Source organism: Sparus aurata, chromosome 9, assembly GCF_900880675.1.
Source record: "Sparus aurata chromosome 9, fSpaAur1.1, whole genome shotgun sequence".
In the NCBI taxonomy this organism is placed as follows: domain Eukaryota; kingdom Metazoa; phylum Chordata; class Actinopteri; order Spariformes; family Sparidae; genus Sparus; species Sparus aurata.
In genome coordinates this window covers 34,744,681-34,768,033 of record NC_044195.1, presented here as the reverse complement: position 1 = coordinate 34,768,033, position 23,353 = coordinate 34,744,681, and the positions used below count along the sequence as shown (strand labels likewise).

General features: G+C 42.6%; 3 protein-coding genes across 4 annotated transcripts; 2 read left to right on the top strand and 1 right to left on the bottom strand.

Moving 5' to 3' along the window:
- Positions 1 to 3,007: 3,007 nt before the first annotated feature.
- On the bottom strand, positions 3,008 to 5,532 carry LOC115587987 (U3 small nucleolar RNA-associated protein 14 homolog A-like). The gene is given in 4 exon segments (XM_030428204.1): positions 3,008 to 3,252; positions 3,289 to 4,684; positions 4,687 to 4,950; positions 4,952 to 5,532. Coding segments are annotated over 4 exon segments (2,241 nt in total). The 5' UTR covers positions 5,474 to 5,532; the 3' UTR covers positions 3,008 to 3,193.
- A 1,571-nt stretch (positions 5,533 to 7,103) lies between these two features.
- On the top strand, positions 7,104 to 17,429 carry LOC115587990 (coiled-coil domain-containing protein 93-like). Of its 2 annotated transcripts, XM_030428210.1 has the most exons (24): positions 7,104 to 7,238; positions 7,768 to 7,881; positions 8,034 to 8,128; positions 8,553 to 8,664; positions 9,037 to 9,135; positions 9,951 to 10,007; positions 10,184 to 10,284; positions 10,829 to 10,846; positions 11,131 to 11,167; positions 11,272 to 11,370; positions 11,643 to 11,693; positions 11,930 to 12,016; positions 12,183 to 12,299; positions 12,718 to 12,780; positions 13,086 to 13,159; positions 13,654 to 13,735; positions 14,000 to 14,074; positions 14,181 to 14,252; positions 14,931 to 15,039; positions 15,139 to 15,221; positions 15,315 to 15,352; positions 15,444 to 15,528; positions 15,739 to 15,852; positions 16,562 to 17,429. In XM_030428210.1, the coding sequence occupies exons 1-24, from the start codon at positions 7,152 to 7,154 to the stop codon at positions 16,616 to 16,618; spliced, it is 1,926 nt and encodes a 641-aa protein (XP_030284070.1). In that variant the 5' UTR covers positions 7,104 to 7,151; the 3' UTR covers positions 16,619 to 17,429. The 2 variants fall into 2 exon arrangements, with proteins under 2 accessions (XP_030284070.1, XP_030284071.1); XM_030428211.1 differs by lacking the exon at positions 10,829 to 10,846.
- Positions 17,430 to 19,183: 1,754 nt separating this feature from the next.
- LOC115588008 (fibroblast growth factor 4A-like) lies at positions 19,184 to 21,767 on the top strand. The gene is made up of 4 exons (XM_030428240.1): positions 19,184 to 19,575; positions 20,491 to 20,619; positions 20,795 to 20,898; positions 20,985 to 21,767. Exons 1-4 carry the CDS (start codon positions 19,407 to 19,409, stop codon positions 21,168 to 21,170), a joined length of 588 nt encoding a protein of 195 aa, XP_030284100.1. The 5' UTR covers positions 19,184 to 19,406; the 3' UTR covers positions 21,171 to 21,767.
- Positions 21,768 to 23,353: the final 1,586 nt, after the last annotated feature.

The following is a 23,353-nucleotide window of genomic DNA, read 5'->3' as shown; positions in this document are numbered from 1 at the left end:
GGTGCGCATGAGCGGCGCTGCACCTAACTAAGTTAATCTTACACCTGTCAGGGTGGGAATGGAGTTGGGCCTCGGATTCCAGGAGAGAGAGTCCTTCATCTGATGGTTTCATGCTCACGGCCGGACTGAGAGAAGAAACAGAGGAGGACACGACTGCAGCTGTGCACATCTGTAGAGGAACAGATCACACAATGATGTCACTTCAGTCATTATCTCATCACTACACAATACACCTCTGCAGACTCACAGCAACAACAGCACTGCAGCGTTCTCTGGGAGCTAAAGTAGCACGCTGTAGAGCGCATACCTCCGCCAAGGCCCCACAGTCCTCTTTAGTACTCGCTCATCGTCACCAGCCGCCTGAATAAGCCTGATTATTATTATTTCCATCAGGATCAACGCTTCATTCGCTGAGAAATTAACACAAATGTAAAGAAATCTCACAATATTACATCATATTACAATATACATCAATACCAAACATGAACAGATAAGCACGAGAGAAAATAATATCAATCAGATGACTTTATTTAATCTGTGTAATCCCCCTTTTTACTGAATTATCTGTAATCTAATTACATCTTTGACAGAACATAGTTACCTTTTTGTATCCTATGAACATAACCCTGTTACATGTTTTATGCTACACCTCTGTGCACCCACTTCATGCTAACACGTTTAGTTTAGCAGAACAAACAGGATGTAAATCTGATCTCAGATCAAAACAGAAGGGTTAAAGATGACGATGAGGACTTTGTGTCACCAGGAGGAGGAGAGGACTGAGTTTACTGAGTGAAATGTCCCTTTAATCAGTGTGAAGTGACTCTACGTGACGATGAACACAGTCAGAAAATAATACTCATCTTTGCTGCTTCACAGTCGACCAATGAGGGGAAAGCTCTCTCGTCCCAGGACAAATATTTAAGCGTGTCTCTCAGACGGACATTATGGAGAACAACATGTTCCATCATGGAGGCTGCAGCTGCAGCCGTGTGATTTAAGGCGGCAGCAGCCTTCATATATCTGAGTGAGGGTGAGTGTCTGATCTGGTTTCAGTCCAGTGGGCAGCACTGAGTCCAAGGCCCGGCTCTGCTCACTGCTCACAGCTGTATGAAGCTGTAGTAATTGCCCCAAAGAGGAGGTTCAATAGAGAGGACGCTGCAGAATGACTGATTTAGTAACTATAAGGTTTTCTAATGGAATTCTCTGCTGCCTCTCGGGCACTCAGCCTGACAACCATTACCTGAACTGATGCATAGTCCATTACAGGATCCCCCGCTTTAATAGAGTGTCTATCACGTGAAATACAGAGACGTCAGGTGCCAAAGCATGCACTCTCACCCATGTGTGAAGGTTTAACCCAACTGAAATGGCTTTTCTTTTAGACGCTGCTGCACGGCCTTACAGATGTATTGGAAATCAACAGAGGAGGAGAGAGGGAGGAAGTGGAGCACAGACGTGTAAAACGCTGCTGGACGACGCTCCGCTCGTCACGGTGCCTCCGACTCTCTCAGGCTGCAGGTAGCTGCTCACCTGATCCACAGACGCCTCGCTGCCGGCTGCAGAAATGACTCACAGTCTGTGAAAAACTGGAGATGGAGTCGAGTGTGTTAAACTTACAATCAGATTAAAAATCAAAACCAATCCAACTCTTGTTATGATATAAAGAAGAAGATTAGAGCCCCAAAAAAGGTTTGAGTCTTGATTTCATCTCAGAATTTGAGTCACAGAGACAGAAAACATGTCAGAGCTCTGGTGAAATAATCTTATATTTAGATTACATCACTCGCTCCATCTAAAACAAGAATTAATCTCTTATATTCAGATATTTAGACATGTTTGCAGTGTTGCAGCTAATTGCTGGTTTTCATTGACAAACTACAAAAAGGGAAAATAAAAGAATACCTTAAATAATCACTGAATCTGAGGAGAAACGGATTTAACTGTAGTGAATGTAGTGATGTGTGTGTGCAGCAGGATGTTTGTCTGACACATCTTACTGTAATAATAACTGTAAGAAATGATTATTGATTCAGTTTTTGTTCTCAAGTTCAGCCTGATGACAAAATAATTTGTTTTTTACGAGACAAAGAAAAAATGGAAATGACTTCATAGGATCGAGGTTTTCACTCACGTGTTCATTCTGTTTTAGCAGAATAAAAAACTCAAATGTTTTTTTTACATCCATAATACTGAGAATGAATTAATGCATTTTTAAGTTGGACTGGACTAAAGACACAGAACCGGGTCAGAACATTATTATAATGTACAATATTCTCTTCTCTGCAGCAGTCAACTTCATTTTCTGAATCTATTGTATTCTGTTTTTGTCTTGTTTAATTATTGAACACTTTTTATCATCAGTCTGTTTTTAGTTTTGCATTTTATTCTCACGTTACTGTCATTTAGTTCACAGCTGACTTCTCTGGTTCTCTTTCCCTCAAACTATGATTCTATCAGCTGCACCGTCAGCTGAGACGTTTCTCACATCTCAATATGACCAAACTGCAACTTCAACCTGCAGCATCAGCAGATTCTTGTGAGGATTCAATTCTGTCAAAACTTTAGTCAAATATGTGACGAGTTCAACACAATTAATTTTGTAAATGTTGAAATATTCTCATCTCATCAGCTCAGTGAACATTTCAGTTCATGTTGTTCATTTCAACAGTTTAAAGGTAATAAAGCCACATTTCTCCTCCAGACATCAGTCATCTGAGTTCTAATAAAACATCTCAGCAGCTCCATCGATCGATCAGTTGAAGTAAAATCTGTTTGTCAGCCATCGTGCTAATCGTCCAGTCGTGTGTCTGTGTGTCTGCAGCCGGTTAATGAGACGATTTGCTGCAAAACTGTTTGAGTTTTGGACTGTTGGACTGAAGAAGACATTTAAAGACGTCACACTTATATCACACACTTATCAATACTAATCCTCTCCTCCTCTGAATATAATCCAACATCAAAACATTCCTAATTGCTTCAGTAAAATACAAAACAGACCAGCGACTTCAGATCTTCAGTCGAGTTTACTCAAAGTATTTCAGTCGACTTTTGATTTGACAGATTTTAATATCAAATATTGGACATGAAAAGCTCCAGAAACACAAACTTGATCTCTACACGCTGAAATATTCTCAGATGGATTAAACAGAACTGATCATCACACAGAACCAGGAAACAGAACCTGCTGAAGTCATTTTTCTGCTCGTTTGTCTCTGATGTGTCTCCTCTGTGAGTCCACTCCTCGCCCTCCTCTCCCTCCTCGCCCACCTCGCCCTCCTCTCCCTCCTCGCCCTCCTCGCCCTCCTCTCCCCGCCGCCGGCCTCTTGTCCTTCAGCAGCTCCTCCCGCGCCATCGGCTCGATGATGGCGCCCATCTGTGTCACCACCTTCGGCTTGATGTTCTTTTTAACGGTCCTCTCGGTGTTCCAGGTGCGGCCCAGCGGAGAGCGGATGGTGCTCTCGAACTGTGAGTGGTTCTGGAAGGGGAAGGGCAGCGAGTTCACCTGGTGGAGTCTGACGGCGCTGTTCCTGTTCTCTGAGATGATGACGCTGGGCAGGCGCTGGTCCTTCCTGGGTGGAGGCGGCACCGCCTTCGTCCTGAACCTCCTGCGTTTGCTGCGGGAGGGCTTCAGACCGGTCCCTCCCCACTCGCCCCACCCGGGCAGCGTCAGGTCCACCACCTTCGGCTTCCCCGCGTCTTCCTGCTTCCTCTTGTCCTTCAGGAAGTCGGCGACGACGTCGTCTCCGGCGAAGGCCTCCTTGATGAGCCCCCGCTGGTCCAGCGGCTCGTCAGCGTCCTCGGCGTCCTCGACGGTCGGAGCCAGAGGGACCTGGATGACTTTGGGCTCCTTGGTGAGGACTTCTTTCAGCTCGATGGCTCTCTTCCTCTTCTTGGGCTTTGCTGCTTCCCGTTTCTGAGGTACAGGTGGGGGGTTTTCTGCAGGTGGAGGAGGAAGAGGAGCTTCATCAGCGGCTGCTTCCTCCTGAGGAACACTGAGGAGCTCCACGTCCTCCAGAGTCCTGATCCTCGTCAGACCTTCTTCCAGCTGAGCCGACGTGTCCGTGACGTCTGCTGCTGCCTCGGCTTTCTCTCTGAAGAGACTCGTGAACACTGACAGCTCCGCTTCCTCTTCGTCGGCAGCTTTATCCTCCTCTTCCTCCTCTTCATCATCATCCTCCTCCTCCACAGTTATCTGAGCTTCAGCCTCCTGAGCCTGACGCTGCTTCCTCCTCTCATCAAACTCTCTGAGCAGCACTTCCTCTTCTGGTTCCTTCACCTCCTCTTCCTCCTCCTCCTCTTCCTCGGCTGCCCTCGGCGCTTCCTCGGCTGTCAGATCCACGATCATGTCCTTCTCTGTGGGGTCTTCAGAGAGCTTCCCTCTCATCCAGGGGTTTGAAGGGTCCACTGCCTGCTCCGCGTCGTTCACAAAGTCAGGCAGCACCTCAGCGTCGCCTCCTTCCTCCTCCTCCTCCTCCTCCTCAGCGTTCAGCGAGGTCACAATCTTCTGGGTCAGGTCTTTGTTGACCTCCAGCTGCTGCTGCATGGCCTTTCGAGCGACCAAGTCGTATTTGCCCATGATGACTTTGGACTTGGCCCACTTGCCGCTGTTCTGGTGCTTCAGCGACATCCTCTCCTGCATCCGGGCCATCTCGATCTTGTTCAGCTCCTCCAGGGCGCCGGCCGAGGTCCGTCATTCACCAATCTCATCGAACGCTTCAGGAACTCTTTACGTTTGGCCTTGTTGTGGACTTTGTGGTAGGCTTTGCTCTTGATCTTCCTCGCTCTGCGGGCCTTGGCCTCGTAGTAGGACTGCAGCGCTCGGGCTTTTTGGAGCTCAGCCCGGCGGATCTTGGCCTCCTCCAGGCTCATCGCCTTCATGGACGCCTCCTCCGCCGGGGTCAGGATGGGGTCGTGGATGGGCTGCTTGTTGGCGTGCAGCAGGGAGAAGAATCTCCTCCTCCAGCGGAGTGTGAGCCTTCCAGCTGGTCACCACCCTCTCAATGGGTTTGGGTCCGGAGGGCTCCCGGTTCAGGGGGAAGATCAGCTGCTCGGCTCTCTGGTTCTGCTTGATGACCCCCTTCCACTTGGTCACCTCTGTAGCCGCCTTCTGGAAAGCCACATCTCTCTGGATCCGGTCGGTCTCCTGCCGGCTCAGAGGGCTCTCGATGGTTTTGTTGTCTTTCTGCAGGTTCTTCAGCTGCTTCTTGGTTCTGGAGGTCACACCGGGGGTCTTCTCCATGGAGCCGATCAGGTCCGACAGGTCCACCCGGTCCCGCTCACCCTCCGCGGTGACGGTGAACTCGGACATCTGCACGGCCGCCTCGGACCTCTCCCCCAGGGTCTTCTTCCTCTTAGCTCCCAGAGAGCTGATCGCCTCCAGCAGCTTCTGGTGTTTTCGTTCATCCTCCTCTTCCTCCTCCTCGCTCGTGATGTTTTCATCGTCTTCGTTTAAATCTTCATCATCGTACATCACCTCCACCTTCTCCTCCACCTTCTCCTCCGTCAGCTCCGAGCGCTTCTTATCGCTCTTTTTACCGCCTTTCTTCTTTGTAGCTCTGGCCATGTTGGAGTAAACACACCGCGGCGGAGAGGAGACGACTGTACACACGTGTGACGTAAACCGAGCCGCTGTCGTAAAACAGACCGTCAGCGGCACTGTCGTAAACCTCTTCTTCTTCTTCTTCTCCTTCTTCTTCTGCAGTTAAAAACGACAGATTAGAATATATAGAAATTATGAAATATCACTTAATAACAATAACTGACGTTGAAATAGACTTGATTGTTATTGATTGATTAGTCGGTATTGATTTATTAACAATACATACGATAAAACACAATAATATACTGTGAAAAATGTGCAAAATGCATAATTTGAAAAAATATAAAAATGTTTTGTATGTATTGACGTTTATTAATAATGAGTCAGATGGATTATTTATGTCCCTGTGTGTATTTCGTTAACATTATTTTTTAATAAAAATGTATGATTTCTACCTTTATTTCTTCTGGAATTATATATATATTAGAATATATATAAATATATAAATACAATAATGGAACAATGAAATAAACATAATGAAGACTATATGCGTGCTACGTACTATACATGTTGTCTTATTTTGGTTTAAACAATAGACATAGAGAAAGAGAAAGAAAATCAATTACAGCCAAATGAGATAAAAATGCTCAGTAAAAAATGTGTCAGACAAATCTGTTTCTAAAATATATACATGTTTTTTAAAATGTAAAAATGAGATGCTGACTTTGTATGATATTTTGTATGATATTAGTTGCAAGTACGATATCTGGGCAAACATGAATTTCTTTTACTTTATTTTGTAATAAACTGTATGATTTCTATCATTAATTCTTCTATAATGAACAGACATAAAACATTAACACAGAGACAAAAGAATATGTAACATAGGAAGAAGCAAAACATTGAAATAAAATAAAAGCGAAATATAAACACATAAATAGAAAATAGAAAATGAAGCTGAGTAAAAACATACATTATAATTTAGATAACACACAAATAAAAATGTAAATAAAATTATAATTATAATGAAATAATGGTAATTACTTAAATTTTGTACATTAAAAAACAGCTTTATTTCTTCTATAATGAACACTGAGTAAACACTGAGTAACAGACATAGAACATTAACACAAAGGCAAAAGAATATGTCAAAAAATAAAAAAGGGAAAACATTCAAATAAATTAAAAGCTAAATAAAAATACTTAAATATAAAATATAAAATGAAGCTGATTAAAACATAAAAAAAATGATATTAATAATAAATCAACAATTACACATTTGTACAACAATAACAACAAACATATACTATATATAAACAATGATATTATAATAATAAAACTTGTTGTATTTCTTCTTCTGATCCAGCAGCAGTTCACCGACCCTACTGCGCCCCCTGCTGGTTAAAAGCGCGCTTACATGTTGTGTCGTCGACATGTCTGTGCTCCTCGCAACACTTTAAAACACATATTATAGTTTCAGATACCAGAGAATGTGATTAAAAAGTCATAATTCTTGTTTTTGTGTGTCAAAATTAGACGTAAATGACAATAAATATCAGCGCGTCACGTGTCTCCGTCATGTGATCCGTCATCAACACTTCCGGCCAACATGGCGGCGGCTTCGTCTGTTTTCCACAGAGTGAGAACTGGCTCTAAAATAGGGGCTCAGTATGACCAAGACGGCAACCTCATCCAGGTAAAGATCTTTATTATCTTCCTTCTAGCGCCGCAGACAGAAGTTAACTGTAAAAACTGCACAAAGCGATGAATGTCGGCGAATAGCTGGGGTGCTAGCTAGCTAACTGTTGAGATAACGGTTGAAAACTAGCTTATAACGGCTGAAATTAAACGTTTCTGTCATATAACAGTTTTTACGGCTCAGTAGGGAGTTCAAGAACTTTTTGAATAACTTAATTATGGAGGAATATCGACGTAATATCTACCTTAAGGAGGCAAGTTAAGCTAATCAAGCTGTGAGCATCTATCAGCCTCTGACAGATGAATATTTAATGTAGAATCTGCCATTTACTTCAATATTATATTAGCATATTGCTGGTGCTAATTTTCCACCCTGACATCAGCTATCTGAGTTATAAAGCCGCATTTCTGCAGCAGTGTCTTGCACGACAGCACTTCAGCAGCCCATATGCCCAAACTAGTTTTCTACATATGATCACGGTGATGATGATGATGATCATGGTGATGATGGTGTGTTTGATTCCCAGGTGGAGACCCGAGAGGATGAAGAGCAGAGCGTTAAGCTGGCAGAGATCCTGGAGCTGCTGCTGGCTGCTGGATACTTCAGAGCAAGAATCAAAGGACTGTCGCCTTTTGATAAGGTAACAAGAGACGAGGCAGTACTGGTCAGGTTTTACTAAACTGTGATCTGGATTTCATCTCAATTTCAGGTTCAGGAAGCTTCACAAAGTAAACAAATACCAATTTATCACAACGTTCTCCCTCTTCCTGTCTCCTTGTCCCTCCTCCTCAGGTGGTCGGCGGTATGACTTGGTGCATCACCACATGTAACTTTGACATCGATGTCGACCTGCTATTTCAAGAAAACTCAACCATTGGTCAGAAAATGTAAGTCTGTATTTTCAGCTGATTCCTGAGTAAGAAAGGCTGATTTCATATTTCACAGCTCTATAAGATTTGTGTTAAAGCTCATAGACATTTTCTCTTCTCTCTTAACACATGTTGCAAATGGCAGTTTGACCTCATGAGCACAACAACCGGCTGCTCTTTCCTTCTTCTTCTTCTTCTTCTTCTTCTTCTTCTTCTTCTTCTTCTTTGTGTTTGTTAGTGGCTTGCAAACCACCTGTCAAGTAGCCAGCAGCCGGAATGTTGGATCAGTCCGGTCAAGTTTTCAGTTGTCAGACAAGTTGTCAGTTTAAGATAGTTTTGGACGTCATTCTTACTGGTTTTGTGTTAATTTAATCTATGGGCTGCCATCACTGTAGAGTAAAGCTCGATTCGATCTGTGAGGAGTGTTTCTGTCTCTCTGCAGAGCTCTGACTGAGAAAATCGTGTCTGTGCTCCCGAAGATGAAGTGTCCTCATCGTCTGGAGCCTCATCAGATCCAGGGGCTGGATTTCATCCACATCTTCCCTGTGATACAGGTGAGAGGATTCATCCTGAACTGAGATGCAGAGACTCATCCTGTGTGTTAAAATTCAGCATCAAATGTGGCTGTTTGTTAACGGCATTTAAAAGAAGTGAGGATCATAAAGTCAGTGTATAATTTCTGTCTGTGGTGTCTGTTTGTAGTTTGTCTTCAAAGTCTGGAACATTTTAATGACATTTGTTTCACCTGATGAGATCTGAATCTGTGATTTCCATCTTAACTCACTGCAGGACTTCATTATCAGCTCATTAACGTGTTTAATTGACAAATTCCAGACGACAGGCTCAGCTGGAGGCTGGATCAGTGTGTGCTGCACCGAGTCGTGTTTCCTGTATGTGATGAGCTGTGTTGTTGTGTCTCCTGTCAGTGGCTGGTGAAGAGAGCCATAGAGACGAAAGAGGAGATGGGCGACTATGTGAGAGCGTATTCCATCTCTCAGTTCAACAAGACCCACAAACTCCCAGAGGTAACGGTTCAGTACCAGAAACTCAGCTGAGTCCTAGTGGCTGATGGAGGGAAGCACAGCTAAATTGTAATCTTAGCAATTACATAAGTGTCTTTGAAAGCTCAGAATGTTGGAACATTCAGAGGTTTGTAGCGTCTGAGTTTGCAGCCGAGGTGGCATCAAATATTGGCTGCAAGGTTCCTGAAAGTGTGAGTTGTTTTCAGTTATATCTTATGAATTGTACGTTATCAACAACACAGGCTTGAAAAAGTCAGTCTGAACTGTAATCTAAAGAAAGTCGAAGGTGTCCAAAGTCTTTATTGTGACTCCAGTTTTTATTATTGTCTTGTTTTTATCTTGTTTTACATTTATTATTCACTCCTTTCTGGTTTTCACCCTTGACTTGTAAAATAAATAGCTAAAGAAAGTTAATCTTATCTTAACTGTTGCTCACATTATTACATAAAAAGTTCATGTTTATATAAATCCTAATGTGTTTTCAACTCTTCTGAACAGAGTTTAGAGGCCTCACAGTGCAAAGAAAGAAAGAAAAACATAAAATAGAAGTGACGAAATAAAAAGTTGTCAAGAATTTCCTGCATCAAAATATTATCTTATTCAGAACTCTGACTTTTATAAGATGTTGAAATGCCAAGACAATTTTAAATATGATGTATCTAAATATGTGACTTGCAGACCTAAAATTTAGAGTCTTTAGATAAATATAATCTCTAACAGACATTCAGTTGTGTTTTACAGCCGTGTGGTTGTTATTTACCTCCTCGTCACGTGATCAGAGCTGTGAGTGTTGACGTGTGTGAATCTTTGTGGTCCAGGACGAAGAGTTTCTCCAGAGGAAAGACAAAGCTGTGAGGGCGGTGCTGGATGTGTTGGTGAGTCGCTGCTCCATCAGGCATCACATACAGCAAAGTTTCCACACACACACATTATTCTGACAACCGTTTATACTGAAATGTAAAAATAACTGATCTGTCCAGCTGATCTGTGACTTTCTTTTTCTACTGAATATAAACTCTTAAACCCTGAGCGACGCTGTGTTGTTTTGCAGGAAGTGTACAAACCTCAGAGGAAGTACAGGAGGCAGAGAGACGCAGGAGAGCTGCTGGACGAGGAGTCCAGAGTTCACTCCACTCTGCTGGAGTACGGCAGGTAAGACTGATCCTCTTCAAGACGTCCATGTTGGTTATTGATTTCCATTTATTGTAAATGTAAACATAGTCTTTGAAAGATGTGCGTGTTTAATCAGACATTTGTGATGTTCAGCGGGTTTGTAGACAAACTTTCCACAGCGTTTGTTTGTGTTTTCTTAAATGTGAAGCTGTAACACGAGCTGCTCCTCTCAGCACTGATAGAGACGCAGTCTTTAACCCCATCAGTCCAACACAACACCAACATCCTGCTCAGTGTTTCAGTGACGCTTGCACTAAAACTGACGTATATTAAATTTATATCACCACAGTAACAGTTAAAATCAAGGTGTCACAAGAGAAAGAAATCCAGAGAATCACTTTATTGAGGATTTTTTTAAGGATGTCATGAAATAAAACCATGACGGACGTATAGCCCTCCTCCCCTTGTTGACCTTTGACCTGAACACCAGTCATGTGCTGCTGTACTCTTTAACACACACGTCTCATGTCTCATCTGTCTGACATGTTGTTTTTCCATCCATCCATCTCCACTTGTGTACTAGAGTGTCAGATTTCCTCCTGTAAGTACTGTGAATGTCTGAGTGTGTGCAGCTTGTTCCCTCCTCACACTTCTGTGTTTCTGTGATGCAAACAGCTCTCACACGTTTGAGGCATGATGGATGCAAACTGCTGCTGTGATGCCTGTTTGGTTTATTTGTTCACACAGTGGAGTCCTGAGGCGGCTGGTTTACTGCTGTTTGTTGTGTGATGTTGTAATGTGGCATGGTGGGTTTAAAAACTCCTTTTGGGAGAAATTCTCACTTTATTTCATTCACAGAAGAGTTTCTGTTCTTTCTCCCTGCAGGCGATATGGATTCAGCAAACAGTCCAAACAAGACAAGGTGGGTGTTTGACTGATTCCTCTGTTACTCTGAGAGTTTTGCTCCTTTCTGTTACTCCTCCTTTTCTTTATCTTCACCTCCTCCATCCTCTCTCCCTCCTTCAGGTGGATGAGAAGAAAGGCTCGCAGGCCGGCGGCTCTCAGGCGGCGCCGCCTGGGATGTCGGAGGTGTCGGAGGAAGAAGACCTGCAGGCAGCGGAGGAGGTGAGTGTTCAGTGTTTTACTTTTTGCAATGCAAAACTGGAACGATTTTATTTTATTTTTCATCATTTTGTGATAATGTAAAACGTTTCTAATTTCTCTTCTTTAACAGGCAGTTTTATTACTAAAGTTGTGAGAATAAACGAGAATTTAATGAAGCTGCATTAGTTTGGAGCACTTTGAAGTTTATTTGTAGAGCACGATGTCATACTGCACTTTCTTGAACTTCCTGTTTTAAACTGTGACGTAATTCTGTTTGGTTTTTTTTCTTTTAGATGAGAATCAAAACTCTGATGACCAGCATGGCTGCCATGGTGAATGAAGAGGTAAACAAACCTCTTTTTACTTCCAGTCTGTCTCCCGCTCCAGGTTCAGGAAATCTGGACCGTTAGCTCGTCTTCTTCATGTCTTCATATTCTTTTAAATCCATTTTGAGTTGTCAGATAATTTAATCTTTTTGTGGGGATGCATTAACTATAAACTTAACACCTAAATGGCTAAAAATCCTACATGTGAATTAAACATTAATGTGTGATTCTGACCTTGATGTGTGTTTGTGCAGGGGAAGCTGACGGCGAGTGCGGTGGGTCAGATAGTCGGACTTCAGTCTGAGGAGATCAAACAGATCGCCTCCGAGTACGCTGAGAAGGTGAGAAACCATCAGCACTCTCACTGTAGAGCTGTTTGGATTCAGATCATCTTTTAAAATTAAAACATGAAATAAAACCATTAACACAACACAGCTTTTAGCTTTCCATTCTTCTCTGCTGTTATAATGCAAGTTATAATATATTTTGTCCCGTGTGTCCCTGCAGCAGTCGGAGCTGTCGTCAGAGGAGCGCTCAGAGCGTTACGGCCCGCTGCAGCAGCACCGCCGAGCGCTGGCTTCACTCAACAAACAGATCCAACAGAAGAAGAAACAACTGGAGGAGGTGAGAAGGCCAACAGGCCACACGTGTTCCTCACGGTGTCACACTCTTTAATGGAGTGTGAAGTCTGCACAGGAGTGTGTTGGTGGCTTTACAGAAACCAACATGTGAAGTTTTTAAAAATGTATTTATTAGTTTTAATGCAGGATATTCATTTATAACCTCTCTGAAGCCTTCTGTCCACCGAGCAGTTCAGTTTGTCACGGCTACTTTTGTTTCCATGAGCAACCAGAAAGATAACGTACCTTCCTGTTCTGTTGAATCACTGCAGACCACTGATTGGACACAAAATGAACCCCTTCATAGTGTCTTACTGACAGCTGAAATGGTGTTTTTTAAATGAAGTGAACATTGATTTACAGCAGCGATCTGAGAGGGCTCATAACTTTCACTAACACGTGTTTGTGTCTTTTTCTGACAGCTACAAGTCAAACATGCAGAAGTGAAGAAAGGATCTGACGAGGCCAAGAGAAACCTGACGGAGGTGAGACGAAGCAGCAGACACATGATGGAGTTAAACCTCAGAGTGAAGAGCGACTGGTTCATGTTGTCTTTGAGGGACTGAACTGCTGAATTACTTGTCAGACATTTTTAGTGCCTGTTCCATTCTGCTGTTCTGAAACCAAACAAACATGAAGAGAAGTTCAGGGTGAACCGGCAGCTGGCGGTCTGACAAACAGCTCAGCCGAAAGTTTCCACCAATATTCTAACGTAACATCGATGACATCACAGTGAGTCATTCGTTTGAACATCAGGAGACATTTTGTAACGGAAGCCGTGTCTTCACAGGCAACAGAGCAGTCGGAGAAACTGGACAAAGAGCTGAAGTCTTTAGACGAGATGGAGGAGCAGGCGGACAGCAGGTGAGTGGACACAAAAGATCTCTGACTTTGGGAGGATGTTTCCTCCGTCACCCCCAACAGCTGCCTGCTGTCATCAGAAGTGTTAAAGTAAAGTTCAGAGAGTCAGATCAGTGACTTCTCATCCAACAAGGGTTTTACTGCTTCAGACAGGAGGCTGACAGAAATAATAAGTAAAGACTGTGGGTTTGATTTCACTCATTAAAGCCCACAGTTCTGTGTAAATGTTTGAATAAAGCCAGAAAAAGTTTGAACAATGCAATACACATAAAACCTCTGAGAACAATTAAAACCTGGGACAAAGTTCAGTTGAACTCAGACTTTACTGACCTCTGGAGGCTCCTGAAGGAAACTGCAGCCAAATGTCTGAATGCAGAACGTGTGTGTAAAGAGCTCGGCCCTCTGAGAGATTCAGTCTTCAGCAGTATTGAACCTTTGATCTCTGATTGATTGATGATCAGACAGTGTATCTAATAAAGTGTTGTCCTGTTGATCAGTCTGCTGGAGAAGCTGAGAGCTCTGGTGACCATGAACGAGAACCTGAAGCAGCAGGAGCAGGAGTTCCGCACACACTGCAGAGTGAGAACACACACACACACACACACACACACACACACACACAGCTGCTGAGTCTCATTAACTACTTTATATTTTCCAAAACCCTAATCCTCAGATTCAGGGAGTGTGATTAAAAATATAGGAATAACCAAAATAAATAAACCATAACATAAAACCAAACAATAAATGAAGCACGATTAAATGCTGAGGTCTGATAGTGTGTGTGTGTGTGTGTGTGTGTGTGTGTGTGTGTGTGTGTGTGTGTGTGTGTGTGTGTGTGCGCAGGAGGAGATGGTGCGTCTGCAGCAGAACATCGAGGAGCTGAAGACGGAGTCAGGACAGGATACAGACGAGGAGAAGGTTCGATTTATATACAACATCAAACACGTGTTGTATCTCAGCTTTCTGAAAAGTCGTGAGAAAACTCAAATCTTCTGATCTGCTTGAATACTTTGTGTTTCTACAGGAGAGGAACCAGCTGATCGACAAACAGTACAACACAGACAGAGAGAAACTGCAGAAGATCCGCCTGCTCATGGTAACAGCTTCATACAACAAACACGATAAGAAGCTGCTGCAGAGATCCGTGTGGACGGTTCTGTAGGTCACAGCAGCAGATAACACAGCCAGGATAAGAACCAGGCAGAGAGGCGGTTCTGACAGTAACACAACAAATACACTTTATTCAGGCTGGAACTCGCTGCGTGTCTTCAATATTAACGTCTTTGTGTTTTAGTTCTCTGCTTCAAATCCAGCAGTTTTTATTCAAAGTAATTCAGTTTGCATCAAACTTATGAGAGTTAAAGTCTGTGAGACGTGATGAAGGACAATAAAACTGTCCACTGAAACCAGAATCAGGACATTATTTTAGTGTTCGACTCAGTTTTTAAATGTTTTTTGATAATATTTAAATAGTTTCCTACTTCATGCTTCTTCTCATCTTCATGTGAGAGAAACTGAAATGTTTATAAACAGCTGATCATCTTCAACTTTTCTAGTCGGTTAAACCAAAAAGTATTAGTATTAAAAAGCTTTTTTTGAAATGTTTTTTAACATTTCATGAATGTTTTCGCGTTGAATGTTTCATGTTTCACACAATACTGAGTGTGAATGTAAAGCAGTGAAAATGTGCAGCTCAACTTCATGATTGAGTTGAAAGTATGAGAAAAATCTGAGTTTTGTGTATTTAAAACTTTCCTTCCTTCGCTGCGTTCAGGCTCGGAGGAACCGTGAGATCGCCATCCTGCAGAGGAAGATCGACGAGGTGCCGAGCCGGGCCGAGCTGACCCAGTACCAGAAGAGGTTCATCGAGCTCTACAGCCAAGGTGGAAAAGACTCCACGTTCTCCAGCCGTAAATAAACGACTGTACCTGTCTGTGGAACGATGAACAAAGATGTTAAATCTCTGCTGCTTGTTTCTGTAGTTTCTGCCACACACAAAGAGACGAAGCAGTTCTTCACTCTGTACAACACGTTAGACGACAAGAAGGTTTATCTGGAGAAGGAGGTGAGTGAACGCAGCAGTCAGCTGTTAGCAGCACCAGCCAACAAATACATGTTGTTAATATTAATGAGAGAACGTTTGCTGTTCTGTCTGCAGGTGAATCTGCTGAACTCCATCCACGACAACTTCCAACAGTGAGTACAAACACACCCTGCAGTGTGTCGTGTGTCTGTCGTCCTGCCGGCTGTCAGTCAGTGAATAATCTGCTGCTCTGTCGTCGTTCAGGGCGATGTCGTCTTCAGCAGCCAAAGATCAGTTCCTCCGACAGATGGAGCAAATCGTGGAGGGAATCAAACAGAGTCGCATCAAGGTAACACTGACGGGAGAGTTCAGCTTGTTCCAACCTCGGTCTTCTTTTTCTGTGAGGAGGAAACTCTCATGAGCCGGTGTAATAAAGCAGAACCACCCACAGTTCTGACAGCTGTGTGTGTCTGTGTGTGTGTGTGTGTGTGTGTGTGTGTGTGTGTGTGTGTGTGTGTGTGTGTGGTGTGTGTGTGTGTGTGTGTGTGTGTGTGTGCAGATGGAGAAGAAGAAGCAGGAGAACAAGATGAGGAGAGATCAGCTGAACGACGAGTATCTGGAGCTGCTCGACAAACAGCGGCTTTACTTCAAAACCGTCAAAGACTTTAAAGAGGTGAGAAACTCAGTTTGTTCTCCAGTTAAAGACGACGTAAAGACACGTGAGTCTGCAGCTGAGAGGAGACGAGCAGAGGACGTCTGTCTGACTCACTGCTGTGATAAAAGAGGAACGAATCAGTCAGTTAACACAGAATTTATGTTTGTTCATTTAAATGAGACGGACGAGATATTCAAACATGTTACGACACAACATGCAGCCAAGAAATTATTATTATTATTATTATTATTATTATTATTATTATCATTATTATTATTGCACATGGCCATGTTGTGGTAACATTTTGTGCAGGTTGAACTGAACATTATAAAGTTGGAGAGGATTTTCTGCACAACTGTTGATTCAGATCAACAGTTCACACTGGATCTATCTAATTAACTGATGATTATTTCTTGACTTCAGTTGAAAACTAGCTTCTTGGCTAATTCTGTCATATTTACAGTAAAGTTTAAGAAGTGCTGAGAAATAAACATAATAAATAATAAAATCAGGTGATATCGGAGGATTCATCTGTCGTGTTTTTTACGGGAACAAAGTTTTTTTGTCTACTGGTAAAAAATATCAGTATTAGTTTAGTTGATCATAGATGTTATTAGTTTGGCATATTTTAGCAAAGACTGAAAGTAAAGAATCAGTGTATTTATGATATGTGTGACTGATGATGTCACTGATGATGTCACTGATGATGTCACGTTTGTGTCTCCAGGAGTGTCGGAAGAACGAGATGCTGCTGTCCAAGCTGAGAGCTAAAGGAGCCTCTTAGCTCGGCTGTTGGTAAACTGTTTATTGATGTAAATGAAAGATATTTAATCTATACGAGCTGAAACGATCACATTAACTTTATATGTACGCAGGTTTTTTTAACATTCCACGTGTTTGTTCATTAATATTCTTCATGGCTGATAAATGTTGTGACCTCTGATCTGAAACCTGTGAGAAGAGTTTCACAGTCTTCATGTGCCAAAATACAGAAATGACTTTGAATCTTAAATTCCTCTAAAAAAAAAAATGGAAAAATCAAGCTATAAATTATGTGTTTAATAATATTTGAAAAATTTTGCACAAACAGGAATCTACAATGTAAAAACATTCAGCACCTTAAAGCTGCACCGGCTGTAGTTAATCTTCAGTGCCTGAACGTGTTGCTGCTGCAGGACTCGCTGATGGAAAGTGTAAAGTCTCTCTGTGAATGAAGTTGTGTTGCTCTGCAGTCTGAACTCACCTCGTGTCTTACACTAACCCTCCAGTGACGATCATGTACCGACAGTGTTCAACCAGTAAAACCATGTTTGTATGAACGAGTGGATGTCTGAGCTGTGACTCATGTCAGATAGACGTGTTCTGCCAAACACTGTGTGCTGATTGAAGACGGCAGCTATCACAAGTCGGCACAGTGTCAGTGTCACATGTTGGATCTGTGAAGGAAACATCCTGTTTGTCACCCAAACACAAAAGATCTGCTGTTAGACAAGCGGCTAAAATAAACTTCTGCTCCCACACGGTTTCCACCAGGCCTGGAAGTCCTGGAGGGTTTGTAACCGACAGAGAATTTAATAAAGTTTAATAAGAAGGAATGTTTCAGGATGTTTCCAGGATTTTGTTCGCAGGACTGTTGAATCAGATGGTCGATAACTAAACACTTGTCTTTTCAACTACAGTTAAAAATGTAAATTTTGCATCGTAAGGTTTTTATTTAGTTCAGATTTCTGTTCTGGACATTTACACAAACTAGTTCATATTTGATAAAAGGCTTAATTTGTAAATGTAAACATGAAATATCAGAAAACTTTATACAAACAAATAACCGTTGTAGTGTGAGTAATCAACCAGGAAAGTTTCATTGTGATATCTGTTTGTAAATGTCTAAAATTTTACAATCTATATCTTTAAAATGAGTCCGAAATCTTCCCTTCAGCTCGTAAACACTCCTCAGTGTTCATGTGTCGTTCACAACCTGATTTAAAGAACATTTAATTAATCGAAACATGGACAAAATGTTATTTATGGTTTTATCACCTCATGATCTGAACATACTGTCTACAGCCATAAAAAGAGAGTTACCCAGAATCCCGTCTGTCAAAACCTTTAACATGTCAACTACATGAAACATGAATAAATGTAATTATTTAACACATCATTTGTTTATATAATGAACCTATAATACCAAAAATAGTTGCTGCCTCAACAAAGAAGGTTTCACCTGTTAAAACTTTGAATCAATCATTTGTAGTTTCTCAATCAAAACAAAAGTGTAAGCAGCGTTGCATCATGGGAGTTGTTGTCTTCATTATGTTTCGTCTCGACTTCCTTCTTCACTCTCTGACCTCCTGAAGTTACATCGACGGGCGACCAGATGAAACTCACTGTGACGCTGAGGAGACTTTAATAACAACGTCCCCACAAACACTCTGATGAAGGACTTTGGACCAGAATGTTCAGAAATAAGTGTTCAGCCGTTTGGACTGACAGGTGCCGAGGAGAAGAACCTGTGTCGACAGAGGTGTTGTTTTTGGAAAGAGGTTTTTTTGTTGTTTTTTTATAAAAGATCTCCATCCAGACGAGTGTTTTACCAACGTTTTAGAAATAATCTCCATCCATCCTGACACACCTGAAACAGTCTGTCAGCCACTCAGCAAACAGGAAGCTGGCTGTCGGGAAATCTCAGTTTCTAAAATACAGATGTACGTGTAGACCGGGCCTTTTTCAGCACCGGTGGGCCCACAGGTGTGCTGAGGTTCTGCTCTGTGAGTCTGTTTTAATGCAGAAAGGTTCCACATTAAATCCAAAGCAATAAACAATCTACGTTTTTTCTTTGTCACTTTCACACGTGTTCAGACTTCAGTGCAGCTCCCTCTGGAGGTTCTGAAGGTGTTATACACCTGAACACCTGATCACTAACACCTGTTCAACCTCTCTGATACTGTGCTGTTCAAATCCCTGCAGCTGGTTCCACATCTGGTGGACAGACTGAAATCAGAAGAGTTGAGATGAAGGCTGATGAACATGCTCAGGTGTCCACATACATTTGGCCATGTTGTGTAAGAATAACCACAACATGATGACGTCACCGTCCATGAGATCCCTGAACTGGTTTGTGTTTCCCTCTATCAGCTGAGCGGCGCTCTAATCTGCTGATTGTGATACTGAACAGACAGTTTGCATGTCTCTCGCCCGTCACAGCTCTGATTGGACGACATGAAAACATGTTGAAGTACGCAGGCTGAAAACTGTAAAACCATTCTGCTCTGATCTCCTCTGCCTCCTTTAATAGTTGAAGTTAAACTATAAACTGGAGCGTTAACAGCAGATTGGCTCTGAAGAGAAGTGGCGTTGGTGAGAACATGAAGAGGGTTGTTTCCTCAGAGAGGAACACGTGTGTGAGGATCACTGATATGATAAAGATGGAGCTCAGAGGAGTATCTTACTGTGTCAGTCAGAGGAGGAGATAAAAGCAGGAAGTGTGTCAAGCAGAGACGACAGTGAAGCTCACAGAAGAAGAGCAGACATTCAGCAGAGGACATGAGCGTGTTCAGAACGTCCTCACCTGTCTGATGTGTGTCACCATGAGTGTGTCCCTGCTGCTGCTGCTGGTCCTCAGTGTGTGTGACCGAGCGCTGGGAGCCGACAAACAGGAAGCCGTGAACTCACCTGACGACCACGGGACTCGTCTGCGAGGCCTCTGGAAGCTGCACATGAAGGAGACGCTGCTCAAAGGAAAAGGTCAGAAAACTGTGATGTATTATTTAGTTTGTCCTTCGTTTGATAGAAGTTCTCCTGATTTATTTAAAGACGTTCAGCTCTGATGTTTTCTTTGTTTCACGTCGTCTAAAACTCACCTACATTAGATCTCTATACAAAAACACACACAATGAACAACAAGTGCTTCCATCAGGACTCACTGGACAAATACTGCTAATAAAGTCATTTATGTGGTAATAGTAATTAATGTCTCCTTCTGTCCTAACAGAACTTACAAACAGAGTTAAATGACAGTAAAGTGTGAAGTTATCCTGAGAGGTAACTCTTTATACCACATGGTTTAAAACACAGTGCCTCAGCTCTTAAAGGGTCATTTCAGTATTTTTAAACCTGGGCCCTGTTTTACATCTCATGGTGTTTAAATGTACAAAATATTTTGTAGTTGGTCTCGTTGTTAAACAGGCTGTAACGTAATCCAACATCATCTGTAAGGACACACACTATTTTCTAAACGAGTTTGATCCTTTTTGTTGAACTAGAAAGAGATTTTATCGCTCTGTTCAAAGCCACCAGACTCCATTGACAAAAATGGTCATTCTACCTGACAGAACGTGGGAGTGATGCGTCAGTCAGTTATTCTGTTTGTGTGATTGTGTAACTCATGATGTCACTTTGGGATTCATCCTGGAGAGCCACTGACTCAGGAAGTCAAACAGTAACACAAACAAAACAACCGACTGAGGCGTCACTTCTACGTTCTGTGAGGTAAAATGACCATTTTGTCAATGGAGTCTGGTGGCTTTAAATCTGAGCCTGTCAGGTGCAAAAACAAGACTTTCAGTGGACAAACTTCATCAGGCGCTGTTCTCTCTGCGGCTCAGTCCATGTTCTGTATCATCCTCTGGTGTGGTTCGTTAACATGTGTTTCTACTGCAGGTTCAAATCCTCATCCAATCAGAGAAGGAGTCAAACAGCAGCTGCTCTACTGCCGTGTCGGGATTGGCTACCATCTCCAGATTCTGTCCAACGGCTCCGTGGGAGGCGTCCACAAACCCACCGAGAACTGTGAGTCCAGACACAATAACATGACTGAATGTAAAGGCTTAAAATACACCTTGAAAGTGCTGATGAAGATGTTAAATATTTTGTGTATATTCATTTTAATATTTTAGAGCCGGTTGAATGTTGAAGTGTTTGAGATATTCTTCATCTTTCTCCTGCCTTCCTCCGTCTCCTCCAGGCTGGCTCAAGATGTTCGCTATGAAACACGGCGTGGTGGGAATCAGAGGCGTGAAGAGCGGCCTGTACCTCTGCATGAGCGCTCAGGGACGAGCGTACGGAGCGGTGAGTCGCTCTGCATGTCCTCCACTCAGTCAGCTACAGGCACTGAGTCAGATACAAGAACTAAACCATGATTTAATGTTTTTCAGGCTAACTTTTCTGACGACTGCCTGCTGAAGGAGCACCTGGAGGAGAACCACTACACCACCTACTCCTCTCTGGCCCACCCGGGCCTCTACCTGGCTCTGTCCCACAGAGGAGAGCTGAGGAAGGGCAACACGGTGGGACGCCACCAGTCCTGCACACACTTCCTGCCGCGGAGGACGACGACGTGATCAGAGGACGGATTATTCAGAGCTGCAGAAAAGCTTCACAGATACGGGTTTCACACTGGCAGGGCTCCGGCACGGTTCTGGTTCCCGAACGCAACTTTGAACCGGCCGGCGCGTTCAGACTGAAAAAATAATTGGTTCGGAACCTGAAAAGTCGGTTCTCAACGGAACCTAAAAACAGTTGGTTTTTCCTTGGGAACCGTGACATCATCAGTGGGCGTGTCGAGAAGGAAAGAAAGCAGAGAAGACGATGGAGAAGAAAAATTTTCCGTGGTCGGCAGAAGAAACTGAGTGTTTGGTGGCGATTTGGGCATCAGCTGAATTCCAGGAGAAATTAGAGACTTCCACAAGAAAGAGCAAACTATACAACGAACTTTCAGAAGAGATGGCCAAGGCTGGGTTCACCCGAACCAGTGCCAGAACCAAAACCGTGCCAGTGTAAAACCGCTAACAGAGGAAAAGAACCAGAACCACATCAGAGGAGAGACAGCGGGTTCTGGTGGTCATCAGGAGCTTCACTTCCTGTGAATAACAACAGTGAACTGAGTACAAACGCTTCATCAGTCACCTGTACACACCTGACCCGGTCACCTGTACACACCTGACCCGGTCTGAGGTCCGTCAGCAGGCGGCTGCTCGGGATGCTGCAGCTGGAAGACACTTCAAATATAAACTGCAACACTCAGGATTATTCTATTTATTCTGTCAAATGTGTGTGTGAGTTTTTTAGGATATTATTTATATTTATATTTTAAAAATATTTGTAAATATTTTGGTGTCTGACTGAATAAAAAGGTACAAAAAGTTTCAGCTCCAGTAGTGAAACGACCACCGACAGGCTGAGGTCGTTACTCTGAACAACGTTATGGATCCGTGTTGAGAAAGTCCTTCTTGTCACCAGAGGGTTAGGCTGTGAAGTCGCTCTGTTCAGAACCACCAGAGTCCAGAGTTACTGGATCAGCACTTCATAGTGAGCCAGTGACTTTAACACAAACTCACCAACCAGAGTGACTTCAGGAGTCAGAATATCTGACTGAGCCATCACTCCCATGTTCTGTGAGTTAAAATGACCACTTTGTCAGTGAAGTCTGGTGGTTCTGAACAGAGCGATCTGGTAATAATTGGTTCTGGTTGGTTAACTTTAAAGAAAGACAGAGATCTTTCAGTCGCAGTCTGAGCCGGACAGTCAGACAGACTTTACAAACGCAGTTGCACCAAAAGATTAAATTACAGCCATCGCAGTCGTATCGCCACTGCTGGCTGAGGTGATCTGCTGGACCGGTTCTGAAACGTTCTGATTCTGTTTGTCACTTTAACACCAAAATATGTCAAATAAAAATCAATCCTGCAATCTGAATCAGCTCTTCTGAGACTTCTCACATTTTGAAGACAATTCTTTGGGTGTTTTTCTGACAGAAGTTTCGACTTTCATCAGCATCCTAATCCTATCTGAGCCCAGTGTTCACTCCCCGACCAGAACCAGAACCAAACAACAGAGGGGGAAAGTTAGCAGCTAAACAACCACATATAGGCAGAGACCAACACGGAGCTAAAATGAGAGTTAATGTTGGATTTTGTGATGTGAACGATGAAACAGAATCGTCTGTATGTCAGAAATATTGATGATATTGAGATTCAGTGAAACTGTTTGTGAGATTCATTATGAGAAGAAGCTTCCTGTAACTTTATTAACATTATTTATTATGTTTGTCTAGTTTTATTTATTGTCGTTGTAGAATATGTTATAGTATGTTATAATATGTTAAGTATAATATGTTAAATAAAATATCTATTTTTTATAATCACATTGTGTTGGAGTGGATCTTTACAAACTTTACAGACTCATTAATATTCAGTAAATCTCATGTTTAGTTTCATGTGAGTTAATTGAAATAACTTTTTATTTACTGATGATTCTGTCAGATTAACTAGATTACCTAAATATCCAGCAGCTAGTTTTAGTTAGCCGGGCTAACAGCCTGATTAGAAAACGTTCACTCAGATACCAGAAGAGGAAACAGTAGAGAAAGAAAAGTAAACTTCAGTGTTCTGATATTTCTAGATGTTAGAAATGTTTGAAAAATGTAAAAAATAAAATAATTCTCAACTGAAAACCTGCAAATGTTTTCAGTGTTGAAGCTGACGGTAGTTTGACGAGTAGGCTGAACTTAAAGGATCATTTCACC